The sequence below is a fragment of the Carassius gibelio genome, chromosome A11 (assembly GCF_023724105.1).
Source record: "Carassius gibelio isolate Cgi1373 ecotype wild population from Czech Republic chromosome A11, carGib1.2-hapl.c, whole genome shotgun sequence".
Lineage (NCBI taxonomy): Eukaryota > Metazoa > Chordata > Actinopteri > Cypriniformes > Cyprinidae > Carassius > Carassius gibelio.
The window spans coordinates 22,915,373-22,930,722 of NC_068381.1; the positions used below are offsets into that span (position 1 = coordinate 22,915,373).

At 40.2% G+C, this 15,350-nt stretch overlaps 1 protein-coding gene across 2 annotated transcripts; it reads right to left on the reverse strand.

Annotated features, from left to right (window-relative positions):
• Positions 1 to 165: 165 nt before the first annotated feature.
• On the reverse strand, positions 166 to 11,627 carry LOC128022719 (60S ribosomal protein L29). Of its 2 annotated transcripts, none has more exons than XM_052610527.1 (4): positions 11,527 to 11,627; positions 11,254 to 11,302; positions 11,066 to 11,130; positions 166 to 316 (listed from the first exon to the last, which is right to left on the reverse strand). In XM_052610527.1, exons 2-4 carry the CDS (start codon positions 11,288 to 11,290, stop codon positions 224 to 226), a joined length of 195 nt encoding a protein of 64 aa, XP_052466487.1. In that variant the 5' UTR covers positions 11,291 to 11,302; positions 11,527 to 11,627; the 3' UTR covers positions 166 to 223. The 2 variants fall into 2 exon arrangements, with proteins under 2 accessions (XP_052466487.1, XP_052466488.1); XM_052610528.1 differs by having other exon boundaries at positions 11,485 to 11,561.
• Positions 11,628 to 15,350: the final 3,723 nt, after the last annotated feature.

Below are 15,350 nucleotides of genomic sequence, written 5' to 3' on the forward strand. Positions count from 1 at the left end.
ATGTCTCAGAACAAGAACACACACCTGAGCACACCTCAGGTCTGTAACCTCACGAGGACGAGTGTGCTAGTCTCTCCAGTAAAGCCACTGATCATCAGCTCGTCTCACCTTCAGCTCCGTGTGTGTCTACATGCTATACAACAGTCAAACCAGACAAGCAAGAGACTTGGTCAAAGCACAGCTTTATTGAGGATGGTGTGAAGTCTCTGGGGTCTGTCCTCATCTATTTGCACGCCTCTCTCTTGGCGATGGTCTTCCTCCCCTTCTTGTTGTGTTTCTTGGCAAAGCGCATGTTCCTCAGGAACTTAGGGTCCACCTGAAACACAACGCATGCATGAATAAACACACACAAACCTGATGACACAACAGCCAGTGCTCTGAACACACACTTCTTCCAGTCTCGGTGTTTTCTCTCATAATCAGAGGGAGCTTCGTGCTTTACTACTTCTGATATAAAACACAGTTTCAGCTTTAAGATTCTGTCAACTTGATAATAAACTCAAAGTGGAGCAGAGACAATTACTGTATTTTCCACACTATAAGGCGCACCTTCAACGAATGGCCTATTTCAGAACTGTTCTCATATATAGGGCGCACCGGATTATAAAGCGCATAGAACAGAAGACACTGCAGTCAAACGCTTGACTGGGTTTGTGTTATGCATCCACTAGATGGAGCTGTGCTAAAGGGAATCTCAACATTTTGACAGACACTGTCTTTTTTTGAGAAAATGAAAGGCTTTTAAGTGCGCCTTGTAGTGCGGAAAATACGGTTAACGATTACCAGAGTGCTGATCAGATCAAAGTAAACAGCAATTTAGATTGGACTTTATTTTGTAGCCATCAATGTTAGAGAAAATTCTTCGTCAAGTATGATGAATAATAAAGATAACAGGGTTCCTACACATTCTCCAATGACTCAAATTCAGCAGCTTTCCAGAACATATTGAACATAAATCATTCATACAGCAGTATTTCCAGATTTATATTCGGTATATAGTACAGTCATCTGTGAATATCTATCACAGTTTTTATTATTATTGATTTTTTTGCATGCACACAAGAAAGCTTTTCATGCCCTCAATAAACTATTGACATATTGACGGGAATATTTTGTTCACTTATGCATTAGATTTTCTAGTTTTATATACTGTAACCACCTTCCTCTGTGCATCACTGTCATCTTCTCATGAAGAAACGAGAGCACGGATGCACATGAATTAACAGAGATCTATTTGCTCAACACATGGCTTTCCTTGGGAAGCACCTCTGATATCAAGGCCTTATGTCCAATTCATCATCCTCTGTACTGCAGAGAACATGACATGAACGGACCGCTGGCACAATACAGCTGTGTGCACGCTCCAACGTCTGTGTATTCTAGATGTGTGCAAAGGTCCTTTTAGAGACTCTGTAATACGGTGCTAAGAGTATCCGGAGAAAAAACCTGCATAATGAAAAAATTGCAACTAGAATTCATTCAGTCGTGTTTGAAGGTCATAAAAAAACATACATTTTGTTTGATTTTTTTTTTTTTAAATAAGATGTATAATTTTCTATTATTGAAATCTAAATAAGGGCAGAAGTCTGTAAATGCAAGTATTTTTCAATATTCTCTCAAGAGAATCTTCTAGCACACAGACTGAGTGTACATCTAGAGCCCCTCTTTGGAATGAGACCACCCCCGTGTCAAGAGTCCCCAAATTCATTTCAATTTTTTTCTTTTTTTTTTTTTACAAAATGAGATTTAAGACAAATTATAAATTAAATGTGACCTTTTATTATTTATTTGACAAAGTGCTGCACATTTCTTTGTGAAATTTAAATATAACACTATAATAATAAACTATTATAACACTTATCTAATACTACACTAATATAATGTAAATAACAAAACTAAAATTTTAAAACAAACCCCAAATCAAAGGCGTAACACAAATGCAACAAATCTCTTTACAAAGAGCTTTGTGTGCTCTCTCCATTTAAAATGAGAGGCAACAACTGAATTTTCAACAAAGAAGCTGCATACATTGAACATGAGCAGCTTTAATCTAAATTAGTTTACATTTGACGCAAAAACACAATGGTTTGACTTCAGTTTTGTGAATCCACCGAAACAGCATTTGAGCTGATCGAGACGCAGATCCACTCTCTGCCAGCAGGTGGAGCTTAAAGCGTTTCCCTGGTTACCGCTGTAAACAAAGCAGTGCTGCACTTATGATACAGTGTTTCCTTGGTTACCACTGTAAACAAAGCAGTGCTGCACTTATGATGCAGTGTTTCCCTGGTTACCGCTGTAAACAAAGCAGTGCTGCACTTATGATGCAGTGTTTCCCTGGTTACCGCTGTAAACAAAGCAGCGCTGCGCTTCTGAACTTTAATATGCATTATACAGAGGCACTAGCATCTAAACTCTTCTAAAGACAGCAAGTTCCCGTCACACATACATTCATATAAACTCATGCCACTAAATGAATCGAAATTTGTTTAGCATCTCACCCTTGTTGAATCATCACCATAGACAGTAAAAGAAATGGACACAGCGACCCCATTGGAACTCAATTGAGACAAATGAAGCCCATTTTTAGCGTTTTTTAGCACTTCCGTTTCTGACGCGCAGACTCAAACTAAGCTTGACGATGTCAGCAACCTGTCTGACAGATGTAAATCTTCTAGTAGCTGTGCGTGCAAACTGCCATCGTTAATCTTGCAGAGACGGCGAGCTTGAGCGGGGAGTTCTTTGTTGTGAGTGAGCAGGAGTAAGTATTCTGATTAATTATTTTGTATAGTATTTTAAAATGTAATGCCAGTACGCCATATTAAGTTAATTGCCTGCGAGCTTCTCCTCCTGTCTGTACGGTAATGCGACAGAGAGACGAGTGGTTATGACGCAATCGTTAGCCTATTTTTTACAAAAACTGTTTCTACGGGGCCATAATGTAACATAGAAGGTAATGGAGCCCTTTATACATTGTTGTGTATCTTTAGAAATAAATAATGGACAAACAGAGTCTTTAAACGCCTCAGATGTAAAGTTATTCGCTGTCAAAGTGACGCGAAAATGAATGGGAGTCAATGGGAATGCTAACGCAAGTGAAGTTCTGCTAAAAGATGGCAGCCCCCACCCGACTTCAACTTCCGGTAGAGTTCCTTGCCCCTTGATCATCACACATTTGAATCGATTTTCAACCTACTTAAGGCATAAGAGAAGTTGTGTGCGGTTGGTAAGGTGTGCTAAGTAACATGTTGTTCATCCTCATCGTGTTTTCAACATTCGTATCATTGCTCTATGAGCGTCTAATCAGGAATCAAGCACTGCTGTTTTCACACTGTATTAGGCTTTTCATCTGATTCTGAGACCAATTCTGACTCTTGTGACTCTTTGAGGCTTCATCATGCATCGCTTGACGTCACTCTGAGAGACTAAATGATGTCTGATATTAGACAATGGCTGATGATTTCTCAGGTTTTACTCACCAGTGTTTGAGTTTGAGGTAAAGTGAAAGTTTAACTCAGATATATGTTCACTCACGAACACTGACTAAGCGCTTGAGAGTTTCATGTTATATGTAAACAATTTTCTTGTTGTAGTTTCCTGTCAAAATAACAGCATTCCTTGTGGAATTCTTCAGCATTTAAGAACTGCCTGGTTCTCCAGTAGTGGGTGGAGCTAATGCACAAACACCAATCTCATTGGCTGGCACTCTCCTATTATCATCTCTGTTTTGATTTAAGCAAATCAGTTGGAGCAAACGCTCACGATTAATATTCATGAATTCAACAGCTCATTAATCCTTGGTGCATTTTAACTGTTCTTATTAGCAGGATTCGTATTATTATTATCATCATCTCATCAGTTTTATTATTGTTAACTTTTTATCCATTTTTTAAAACAGAAACCCTGAATGACAAAAAAAAACAAAACAAAAAAAACAGTTAGTCCTAAATTCAGTGAGAACTGGGATTTAACGGAAACATTGCTGGAATCACATAGTGCATGCAATAGGGCTGTCACTTTTCCTTAAATAATTAAACAATAAAAAATATATAGATGTAATAAATCTCACAAACAAGCAGAAAAAGAAAATAAAGAATACAGAAAGCTAGACAGAAAATACCAGCAATTTTACGCTCCTTTAGGAAAGCGACCTCTTACAGGAGATGCTGAGTTATGAAAAGGAGTCACCATTGCCAGCTGACAGCGACACGCTTCTGTGGTGAAAGATTGGCAGTAATACCCCCACCTTGCGCAGCCTAGTTGCCTTGAATTGTCTAAATCATAAATGCAGCCGGGATGAAACCTGCAGTGATGTTTTTCATTTATGTTATGGCAGCAGTCCCCTCAGCATACATTTTTTTTCCGAGATGTTGTACTCCTGTTGCTGTTTGTTATTCTGCACGAAACTTCATGCCAATTAGAGCTGAAGATCGGCCTGTCGGGTTCGGGCTTAATTTCTATCATCTTACGTGGGCGCTCCGGTTTGCGAGGTAAACGAGCGGTCATGTGATGTGTTTCGATTAGCACGAGAAAGATGTGAAATGTATGTGTAAGGTGTAACGGAGGCTTGCCTCTGGTGATTATGTTTTGGTTGCACCAGTAACTAAAGTAAAGTCTGGGTTGTTGAAAAGTTTTGACCATGTTTATAATGAGAATAATGACGCACCTTCAGTGAGCGCAGGAGCGCGCTGAAGCCATCTACAGTGGATTCAATCATTTTCCTCCACAAAAACATGTAGACCTAGCCTAATCTCTGTGAGTTTTTCCAAATAATAACTAAATATTCATTGATTCTTAAATGCATAATGTGGACAGAGTACATACACTAATGTTGGCATTATTCTTTTATTAAATGTCAGCTGATAGTGGCGAAGCAAATCCTGCGGAGCCTTTATCTTAATTTCGTTATTGCCAAATACCCATCTTAATTTAAAATTTATCTTAATTTAATTTTGTTAAAAAAACTTGTTTTTATTGGTGCGTTGGTCTATTAATAGGTTAAATGAGTCTATGTTCAATTCAATTTTCAATTCAAGTTTATTTGTATAGCGCTTTTTACAAAACAAATCGTTACAAAGCAACTTTACAGAAAATTATGTTTCTACAATATTTAGTAGTAGCTAGTAGTTTGTGCACATTTGACAGGATTTTAGAAAAACTAAAAAATAATAATAATACAAGACGTAGTCAGCTAGACGATGAACTATCAATATTATTAATTAAGTTATTATATGATTAAGTCACACATTTAGGAATAATTGTTAGTTCTGTTTGTTGATTCAGGGTTAGCATCATCTGAGGTCCTCTGAGGGTCAGCATCATCTCTTCTCAGGTGTTCTGGATCCAGACTGGAGCTTGTGTAAATCCTAGTTACCACGGGATGTGAATCCCGTGGCAAAACATAGAAACAAAATACAGACATCATTAGCATAGCTGCTGATCCAACAAAGTAAAATTAGTTTAACCCAAGCTAATGAATAAAAATGCACCTTTGATCAGATGCAACTACACTCACAATTAAAAAGATACATTATTCGAATGCTTGGCGAAAGAGATGTGTTTTTAATCTAGATTTAAACAAAGAGAGTGTGTCTGAACCCCGAACATTATCAGGAAGGCTATTCCAGAGTTTGGGAGCCAAATGTGAGAAAGCTCTACCTCCTTTAGTGGACTTTGCTATCCTAGGAACTACTAAAAGTCCAGCGTTTTGTGACCTTAGGGTGCGTGATGGGTTGTAACGTGGTAGAAGGCTAGTTAGGTACGCAGGAGCTAAACCATTTAGGGCCTTATAGGTAAGTAATGATAATTTGTAACTGATGCGGAACTTAATAGGTAGCCAGTGCAGAGACTGTAAAATTGGGGTAATATGATCATATTTTCTTGACCTCGTAAGGACTCTCGCTGCTGCATTTTGGACGACCTGTAGCTTGTTTATTGAAGAAGCAGGACAACCACCTAGAAGTGCATTACAATAGTCCAGTCTAGAGGTCATGAATGCATGAACTAGCTTTTCTGCATCAGAAACAGATAACATGTTTCGTAGCTTGGCAATGTTTCTAAGATGGAAGAATGCAATTTTTGTAACATTGGAAATATGATTTTCAAAAGACAAATTGCTGTCTAATATAACACCCAGATTTCTGACTGTAGAGGAAGTTACAGTACATCCGTCTAGTTGCAGATTGTAATCTACAAGATTCTGTGTAGTGTTTTTTGGTCCAATAATTAATATCTCCGTCTTATCCGAATTTAATTGGAGAAAATTCTTTGTCATCCAATCTTTTACATTTTTAACACACTCTGTTAGCTTAGATAATTGGGAAGTTTCATCTGGTCTCGTTGATATATATAGCTGAGTATCATCAGCATAACAGTGGAAGCTAATTCCGTATTTTCTAATAATATTACCAAGGGGCAACATGTATATTGAAAATAGAAGGGGACCTAGGACGGATCCTTGTGGCACTCCATATTTTACTGATGATAAATGAGATGACTCCCCATTTAAGTAAACAAAATGGTAGCGATCGGACAGGTAGGATCTAAACCATCTTAGAGCCTGCCCTTGAATACCTGTATAGTTTTGTAATCGATCTATGAGTATGTCATGATCTATGGTGTCGAACGCAGCACTAAGATCAAGTAAGACTAGAAATGAGATGCAGCCTTGGTCTGACGCAAGGAGCAGGTCATTTGTAATTTTAACAAGTGCAGTTTCTGTGCTATGGTGGGGCCTGAAACCTGACTGAAATTCTTCATACAGATCATTTTTATGCAGGAAGGTGCTCAATTGAGCAGACACAACTTTTTCTAAAATTTTAGACATAAATGGAAGATTTGAAATAGGCCTATAATTTGCCAGTACACTAGGATCTAGTTTTGGTTTCTTAATAAGAGGCTTGATAACCGCCAGCTTGAATGGTTTTGGGACGTGTCCTAAAGATAACGACGAGTTTATGATATTGAGAAGCGGTTCTTCGGCTACAGGTAACAGCTCTTTCAGTAATTTAGTGGGTACAGGATCTAATAAACATGTTGTTGGTTTAGATACAGTGATAAGTTTATTTAGCTCTTCCTGTCCTATGGTTGTAAAGCGCTGCAGTTTATCTTTGGGTGCGATGGATGAAACTGAAGTGTTAGATGCTGTAGAATCTACATTCGCTATTGTATTTCTAATGTTATCTATTTTATCAGTGAAGAAATTCATAAAGTCATTACTATTTAACGTTGGTGGAATATTTGAATCAGGTGGCATCTGGTAATTTGTTAACTTAGCCACTGTGTTAAATAAAAACCTTGGATTGTTTTGGTTATTTTCAATGAGTTTGTGTATATGCTCTGCCCTAGCAGTTTTTAGAGCCTGTCTATAGCTGGACATACTGTTTTTCCATGCAATTCTAAAAACTTCTAAGTTAGTTTTTCTCCATTTGCGTTCAAGACTACGAGTTACTTTCTTGAGAGAGTGAGTATTACTGTTATACCATGGTACAGTACGTTTTTCTCTAACTTTTTTCAATTTGATTGGGGCAACAGCTTCTAATGTATTAGAGAAAATAGTGCCCATGTTGTCAGTAATTTTGTCTAATTCATGTGTATTTTTGGGTACAAATAGCAGTTGAGATAGATCAGGCAGGTTATTTGCGAATCTGTCTTTGGTGGCTGGAACAATAGTTCTGCCCAGACGGTATCGCTGCGACATATAGTTAATATCAGTTATACGCAGCATGCACGATACGAGGAAATGGTCTGTAATATCATCACTTTGAGGTACAATATCTATAGCAGTAAGATCGATGCCATGCGATATAATTAAATCTAGTGTATGATTAAAACGATGAGTGGGCCCGGTGACATTTTGCTTGACTCCAAAGGAGTTTATTAGGTCAGTAAACGCAAGTCCTAATGTATCATTTGCATTATCAACGTGAATATTAAAATCTCCCATGATTAGCGCCTTATCAACTGTAACTAGAAGGTCTGAGAGGAAATCTGCAAATTCTTTCAGGAATTCTGTATACGGCCCTGGTGGTCTATAAACAGTAGCCAGAGCAAGAGATACATTAGATTTCTTTTGCATGTCTGACAGAGTAACATTTAGCATTAGTATTTCAAAAGAGTTAAACCTGTATCCTGTTTTCTGGGTAACATTGAGAATATCACTATATATTGTTGCAACACCCCCGCCACGACCAGTCTGACGGGGCTCATGCTTATAACAGTAGTTTGGTGGAGTAGACTCATTTAGACCAAAATAATCATTTGGTTTTAGCCAGGTTTCAGTCAAGCAGAGTAAATCAAAACTATTATCTGTGATCATTTCATTTACAATGACTGCTTTTGGTGTGAGTGATCTAATATTTATGAGCCCAAACTTTAAAAATTGTTTTTGTTCATTTACTTTACATTTTTCTGGTTTAATTACGATAAGATTTTTTCTAGATCCTACATTATATTTAAATTTATATTTTGACCTCACTATTCTGGGAACAGACACAGTCTTAATAGGTTTTACAGCACAAGTACTTTTATCATTTAAGCGGGTGGAACAAAACTCATCATAATGGTTATTTGAGAATTGACTTACTAGTCACATGGAGCGAAGTGTCCTGGAGATGTTGTCAGAGAGAAGCTCCGCTCCGACTCGACTGGGGTGTAATCCATCAGCGCGAAACAGTCTAGGACGCTCCCAGAAAAGATTCCAATTATTAACAAATAGCAGTTTCTGTTCTTTACACCATGACAACAACCATTCATTTAAAGCAAAAAGTCTACTGAACCTTTCGTGTCCTCGTCGATACGTGGGCAGTGGTCCTGACACGACGATCGTCGCCGCGGGCGTCGTGCTGCGAACCGTCTCGATCAGGCTCCTGAAGTCCCTCTTCAGCGTCTCCGTCTGCCGCAGCGTGGTGTCGTTAACCCCGGCGTGAAGCACGACCGCTCTCGGGCTCTCGTCGTCCTTCAGGATCGCGGGTATCTGCGCAGAAACATCGAGAACACGAGCACCAGGCAAACAATGAGTGTGCACTTTACCTTCGGCTAACGTAGCACTTACGTGTCGGACGATGGAGTCTCCGATGATCACAGCGTCGCGTCCTGTCTCGCGGAGGGGAGCGAAGCGGTTCTGGATGGAGATCTCGAAGGCAGGAGGGGGAGATGTCGTCGCCCGGGACCCGGCTCGCATCCTCCGCTGTGGATGCACCCAGGGTCCGTGGTGTCCCGGCGTCGCAGTGAAGGACATCTGGGAAGATCGCGTCCTGGGTGCGCCGGGCCTGCGCAGAGAAACACACGGAGTAGACGTGGTGGGACTGTTAACAGCACGCTGTATACTTACCCCGGACTTGTGAGCGTCAGCCCGGGATGATTCCAGCGCGGCTCTCCGCTCTCTCAGCTCGGCCTGCCTCCGTTCCAGGTCGCGAATCTGCTTCCCCACGGCCTCGAGCTCGAGCTGCACAGAGTGGAGACATTCATCCGCCATTAAAGCAAGTAACAGTGAGTACAGCAGTGGTAATGTGTGTGAATAGAGTATTAGCAATGTAAGCTCAGTTAGCAGCAACCACGCTTGCTGATGCTAACTGGCTAAAAGCTAATAGCGGACCCGGGAGATCAAAATAAATCTAGTGATAGCGAGTAGCTCTAATTGTTTTTGTTGTAGAATACAATAGAGGATATATTCACGCGTTATATAAACGGAAACGATGGTGTATAAAATAGATTTTTAAGTTAAAAATAGTCAATGAAAAGAATATAGTGACGGAGCTCAAACGCAGTTCAGCCGTCAACAACAAACAGGAAGTGACGTCTATGTCTATTAAGAGTGCTGAGATGTTACGATGTCACAGAGGACTTATTTTATTTCTTTATTCCAACTTCCAAGTGGTCTAGTCTGTGTTAGTTATGAGTAAATTATGTTAAAACATGAATAAAAGAGCTGTGTGTGTGCGCACATTTGAATAATGTCGGGCCGTAAACAGGTTCAGGCTTTTAAAAAGCTGTCAATCAAAATGTACTTGTCGGGCTCGGGCCGAAACCTTTCGGGCTCAGGTCCTGTCGGGCAGTGGCGTAGCTTTACGGATTTAACGTAAAGCACTTGAATTCCCCAGTTTCTCCCGAAATACATGAAAGTAAGTGGCTGTTGAACTGGACGAAGAATAGAGTAAACTTTATTGTTCTGCTATGTGTGTCTGATATATGAATAAAACAGGTCTGCAAATTACATTTGATTAGATAGTTTTTGCTGCTTCCATAGACATCAGTGTGTATTTTACAAACTACCAATGTATTGTTTTACTAGTGATTATGTATATTTAAATGTATGAAACCTAAAATAAACATTATGTGGTTGAAAACACTGCATATTAATAGTGATATATGACAAGCGCTGAGCACTTGATGGACAGCCGGACACAAGGCCTAACCTTACACCTGATGAGATATTTCTCCCTCCCCAGGCCCAACATCAACAGACAGTGTTGCCAGACTGGAAATGTCCAAGTACCATACCAGAAGTTCAAAATGATTGTATTTGGAAGAAAATGATCATACACGAGTCAAAAGAGTTATTTATCTATTCTAAACCAACTACATTTTGACTTGACCTGTAAATCACTAGGAGTATGATTGGACGGAAGCAGCGCGACAAATATGATCCCATAATTGTGCACAGTAATCTGACAATAAACGTGGCACACCCAGATTTTCATATGCACACCCAGAGTCTCTTTTCTGGCTACACTACTGCTGTCGGGCCTAACTTTTAAGGGCCGATTACAGCTCTAACAATAAATAAGAAATATTGCTGACTTGTGCGTTTCCAGCACTCTCTTTAAGTTCGTCCTATATTTGGTGTTAAAAAAGGAAATGTCTTTTTTTTTTTGACGTGGAAAATTGATTTTACAATAGATTCAATTAACACTTATGTCTTAAAACAAAAGTGACAGTCCTAGCATGCAAGACATTAAACATAAGAGTGATCAGGTTACACAGTGTGTGTGAACTCGTGCTGAGGCTGTGCTGGTCCAGCAGACAGAGACCGAGGTCCTCACAGCACCCGTCTCAGGAGAACTCTTACCCCTTTGAGGGACTCGTAGCGATGAGACCTGGGCTTCTTGATGCCGTTCCTGTGCCACTTTCGAGCTGCAGACACACAAACACACAGCGGTCAGTGGAGCACAGAAACACACACAGCGGTCAGTGGAGCACAGAAACACACACACACACACACAGAGAAACATTGGTCAGTGGAGCACGGTCTCTTACACTGGTTGTGTGTGGTGTGGTTCTTAGACTTGGCCATCCTGATCTCCGTCTGCGGACACAAACACAACACACACATCAGAACACGTTACAGACAGCAGCTAGCGGCTAACAGCTAGCTCCACAGCTCTTGTGTTTAACCCTCTCCGTCAGAACCTGCTCACAGTCTCTCAACACTGCACTGAGCTCAGATCTCAGTAATAAATGAGTAATAACACAAATCTACACTCTCACAGGATTCACTCAGATGCTGTCGAGTGTCGAGAAACTCAGTACCTGCTACACGGAGCGCACCACAAACGGAATAGAGAGAGAGCGAGTGGGGGTATTGGGGGGAAAGAGTCCACTTCGCCGGAAGTGACGTGAGACAGAACGTGACGCTTCACAATATGTAAACAAACAACAATATATCAAATACGTCCAAATATTTACGGATGGGTCAGAAATCCAGACAGATTGTGTATATTTCGTATTTTAAATGAACGTTTAGCTAATCATGCGTCTGTACTCCCTACATTAATACTTTTTTAGTTATATATTATTATTTTATACAATTATTATACAAAAAGCCTTTAACATTAGCTTGATCTATTATTTTCATATTCTATATTTTTTTGTTGTTTGTTTATTTATTTATTTAATTAATTATATGATTTAAAAATCCTTTCTCTGTGTTAAGCTAACTGAGACTTGTTATAGCACTTGTGTATCATCGCTCTTTTTTTTCAATTACTTCAGTTCTCCTTATTTGTTAGTCGCTTTGGATAAAAGTGTCTGCTAAATGTCTAAGAAAGAAATGTGGAAACAGAAGAAGAACATATTAATCACTGTGGATCAGAAACAGATGAGCATTTATCAATATATTGTGAAGCGCATAGAAGTGAAAGAGATATAGGATGTCATTACAGTTAAGACTATATTTCAGGATGCACATCAACAGTGCAGGTGTAATTAGCAGATAGCTTCATCCTCCGTCCTGTAGGGGGCGGAAACGAACAGTGGCCTGTTTGCCAACCGCCAGTAAAAACAGAAGAAGAAGAAGATGTAAACAAACACAGTTTTAGAAACCAAAGTATTTGGTTTCGTTTTTAATTCCTCACACATGGCAACTGGGAAACATTTTTTAAGTTTCGCCGTACTAGTGTAAAACACAACTGCAGAAACGATTCTTGCTAGCGCTAATGTGTTAATGTATTATGATTTCACAGCAAGTGTAGTGACATTTGTGAAAGCGGTGTCCAGCAGGCGTCAGTGTAAACACACAGAACACAGACAGAAGCAGCGCTGTGTCTCAATCTCACTCGCTGCTATTATTAGTGCCCTCCTCCTCGCCTTCTAATGATATGCAGGGACTTCAATGGTCTAAATTAAGAGCCACAAAATCCCTCTTTCTGACAGACTCTTAGAGGAGCGTGCTTTTACATCAGTCCTGTGGGCCTAAAGTGAACCGGAAGATCCTGTCATGACATTTACGAGCATAAAACTTTTTTTTTTTTTTTTCTTTTTTTTTTTTTTTTTTTTATGAAACACGAATTTGATGAATTGTTTACTATCTGTAACATGCATTTAGAACATATATAGACTACAACATCTCTGTCCCTTCTCTCTTTTACATAACAGGTCTGCTGAGAGACAGGCCAGCGTCACAGGGTCTATATGCACACACACACACACACTGCTCTTTCATCTATACACTGACACAAACATCCCACAATCCTCCAGATTTCACTCCATGCATAAGACATTGGAATAATATTACCATCTCTCACTTATCTGCTGAGTTAACCCAGAAACCACTGCTGGGTTTGGCTATAAATGAAAGCCTGAGTTGTTTCAAAGTGGTCAGATATTTTGAAGTTAATGCATGTTTAGAGTTAGTCATTGTGTTCTGGGTGTAAGCATTATTTACTCTCAGTCATTTTGTCTTTTTCAGATTTTTATTACTAATAATTTTTGGGGAAAAAAAGTAAATCTACTTTAAATATAAAGCTAAAATCACTGTACGAGTGAAACACCGAGTCATTCATTCAACAGATTTGTTCAAAGGGCTGATTCAGAAACGAAACACTGTTGTGTTGCTCAGAAACACAGTTCTGCTGTGTCTTGTCTGAAACTATTTTCATTGACGAAACAGCAAAAACAGGAACTGTTGTGTCTAAAAAGTCACTTAACTTATTTATTGAACTGTTTGTGTTTATCAAATCAATGTCACATTTGCGATTTGTGATTGGAGATAAAAAAAACCTCTACTCTTCAAGTGATATTAACTAAAGCAGATGATATAAATAAAGATATAAAAAAGGATGTTTTTGTCCCTTGAATTTTGGGGGAATTCATTAAGTATTCATTTCATATGTGCAATAATCATAGAACGTAATTATCAAATATTGGTTGAACAATGTTGTCTTTTGGAAGTTGCATCCAGAATCTATTAGTTTGTTTGAAGGAGCGTGAATGTAGTCGTCTGTGTTTACTGCTGCTGAATAACAAAGCAAACGTCCACAGCAGCGCTCGAGTCTGTCTACACATCTGTCTTCTGTTAGAGAGATGAAACTGCGAGCTGGCTCATGTTACAGAATGTCTCTAGAGGGGGTCTGAGCTGTGGTTTGGGAAAGCGAGTCCTCCGAGGCAGAAGCAGTGGTTAGCTCTGGACATTGGGTTGACATTACAGCACAGGCCTATTCTGTAATCAGTGCCTTAAGCTTCCTCTTTCTTCTGAAATGAAAGCCTTGTTTAAAGCAGCACCGCAGCGGTGCGCCTGCATTTAGCTCCCGCCTGCTGCGGCCGCATGCATGCCAGGACATTTCTACCACAGACACGCATCCAGCGTGCAGCAGAGGCTAACGGGGCTGATCAGGCTCTTGGCCGCATGTTTAGTTCCCTCTCAAGTCCTTGACATTCTCCTGCCTCTGACCCACATGTAGCACGCCAGACGTGTTTCGTGTGCCAGGCGCTGAGTGTTAGAGGACTGTTCCATGGCATAGCAGCCCGTGCCCAGCTCAGGCCCGATTCTGTTTGACTGGGGGGCCAATCACAATGCATGGGGAGTGGTGGTGATTGGACAAGAGACGGGATGAATGAAGACAGCTGATTCGATTGAGCGCCAGCTGTCGGGAGCCGGGGGTTCCTCTGAAAGAAACGCCTGTATGGCATATAGATCCACAGCACTGAGTGACCTAGTTAAGCCACTAGTTAAGCCACTGATTGCATTCCACTCTGTGATTGTGTAAGAAGTGATATGGGATGTTCCTGTATTGCGACACCAGTAGAAACATACTTTACTGCTGTCGTGCCTCTTCAGAGACAAAAGCAGCAGACGTGGCCATGGGAGACAATCAAGTCAGTACAATCAGCAGAGAAATTAAGTTATGTAAGGTGCGGCAGATGACTCACGCTTGTTGTCACACACAAGCACGTACACACACACGCACACATGCACAGGCGTAATATTTTTAACCCAGTTTTATTGAGCAATCCATGCACCACTCCCAGCCACGACCTGCTCTTCCTCTGATAAGAACGCGGCTGTTCGGACCGAACGACTGCTATACACTGTGTGCTGAGTTTTCACAGCGGTGTGGATCAATATTCCTCAGTCTGAGCCCAGTGTGATGATGTGTTTGCACATAACCCAACTGAAAGATGACAGCTGTATTGAAGTCGTTGTGGTTAATTACTCCCGTTGTTGCCGGTGTGATGCCTTCACTGATTGGCTGGCAGTTCATCCTACAAACACAGAGATAACAGCGTGGGTGAGACTGTGAGACGGGCTCAGACTGGTTTGTCCTCTTCTTCCGCCAGTTGACTGAAGAAAGTTGAGTGGTGTTTGTTCACACAAAAGACATCATCAGGACTTTGTGAATGGTTGCCAGGGTTTTGTTATGTGGTTGCTAGGGTGTTCTGTGTGGTTGTTATGTGTTTTCTTCGTGTCTGGTGTTCAAACTAGTGCATCTGTTCACTTAAATACCAGCACACTCTTCTCAACAATACACACGATTTAAGTGAATCAATCACAAAACCAACATACTGAACTACTATTTAAGCTTCTTCTGACTCTGCCCACTTCTAATTTTACAACAATAACTAGAGTTTTGGACATT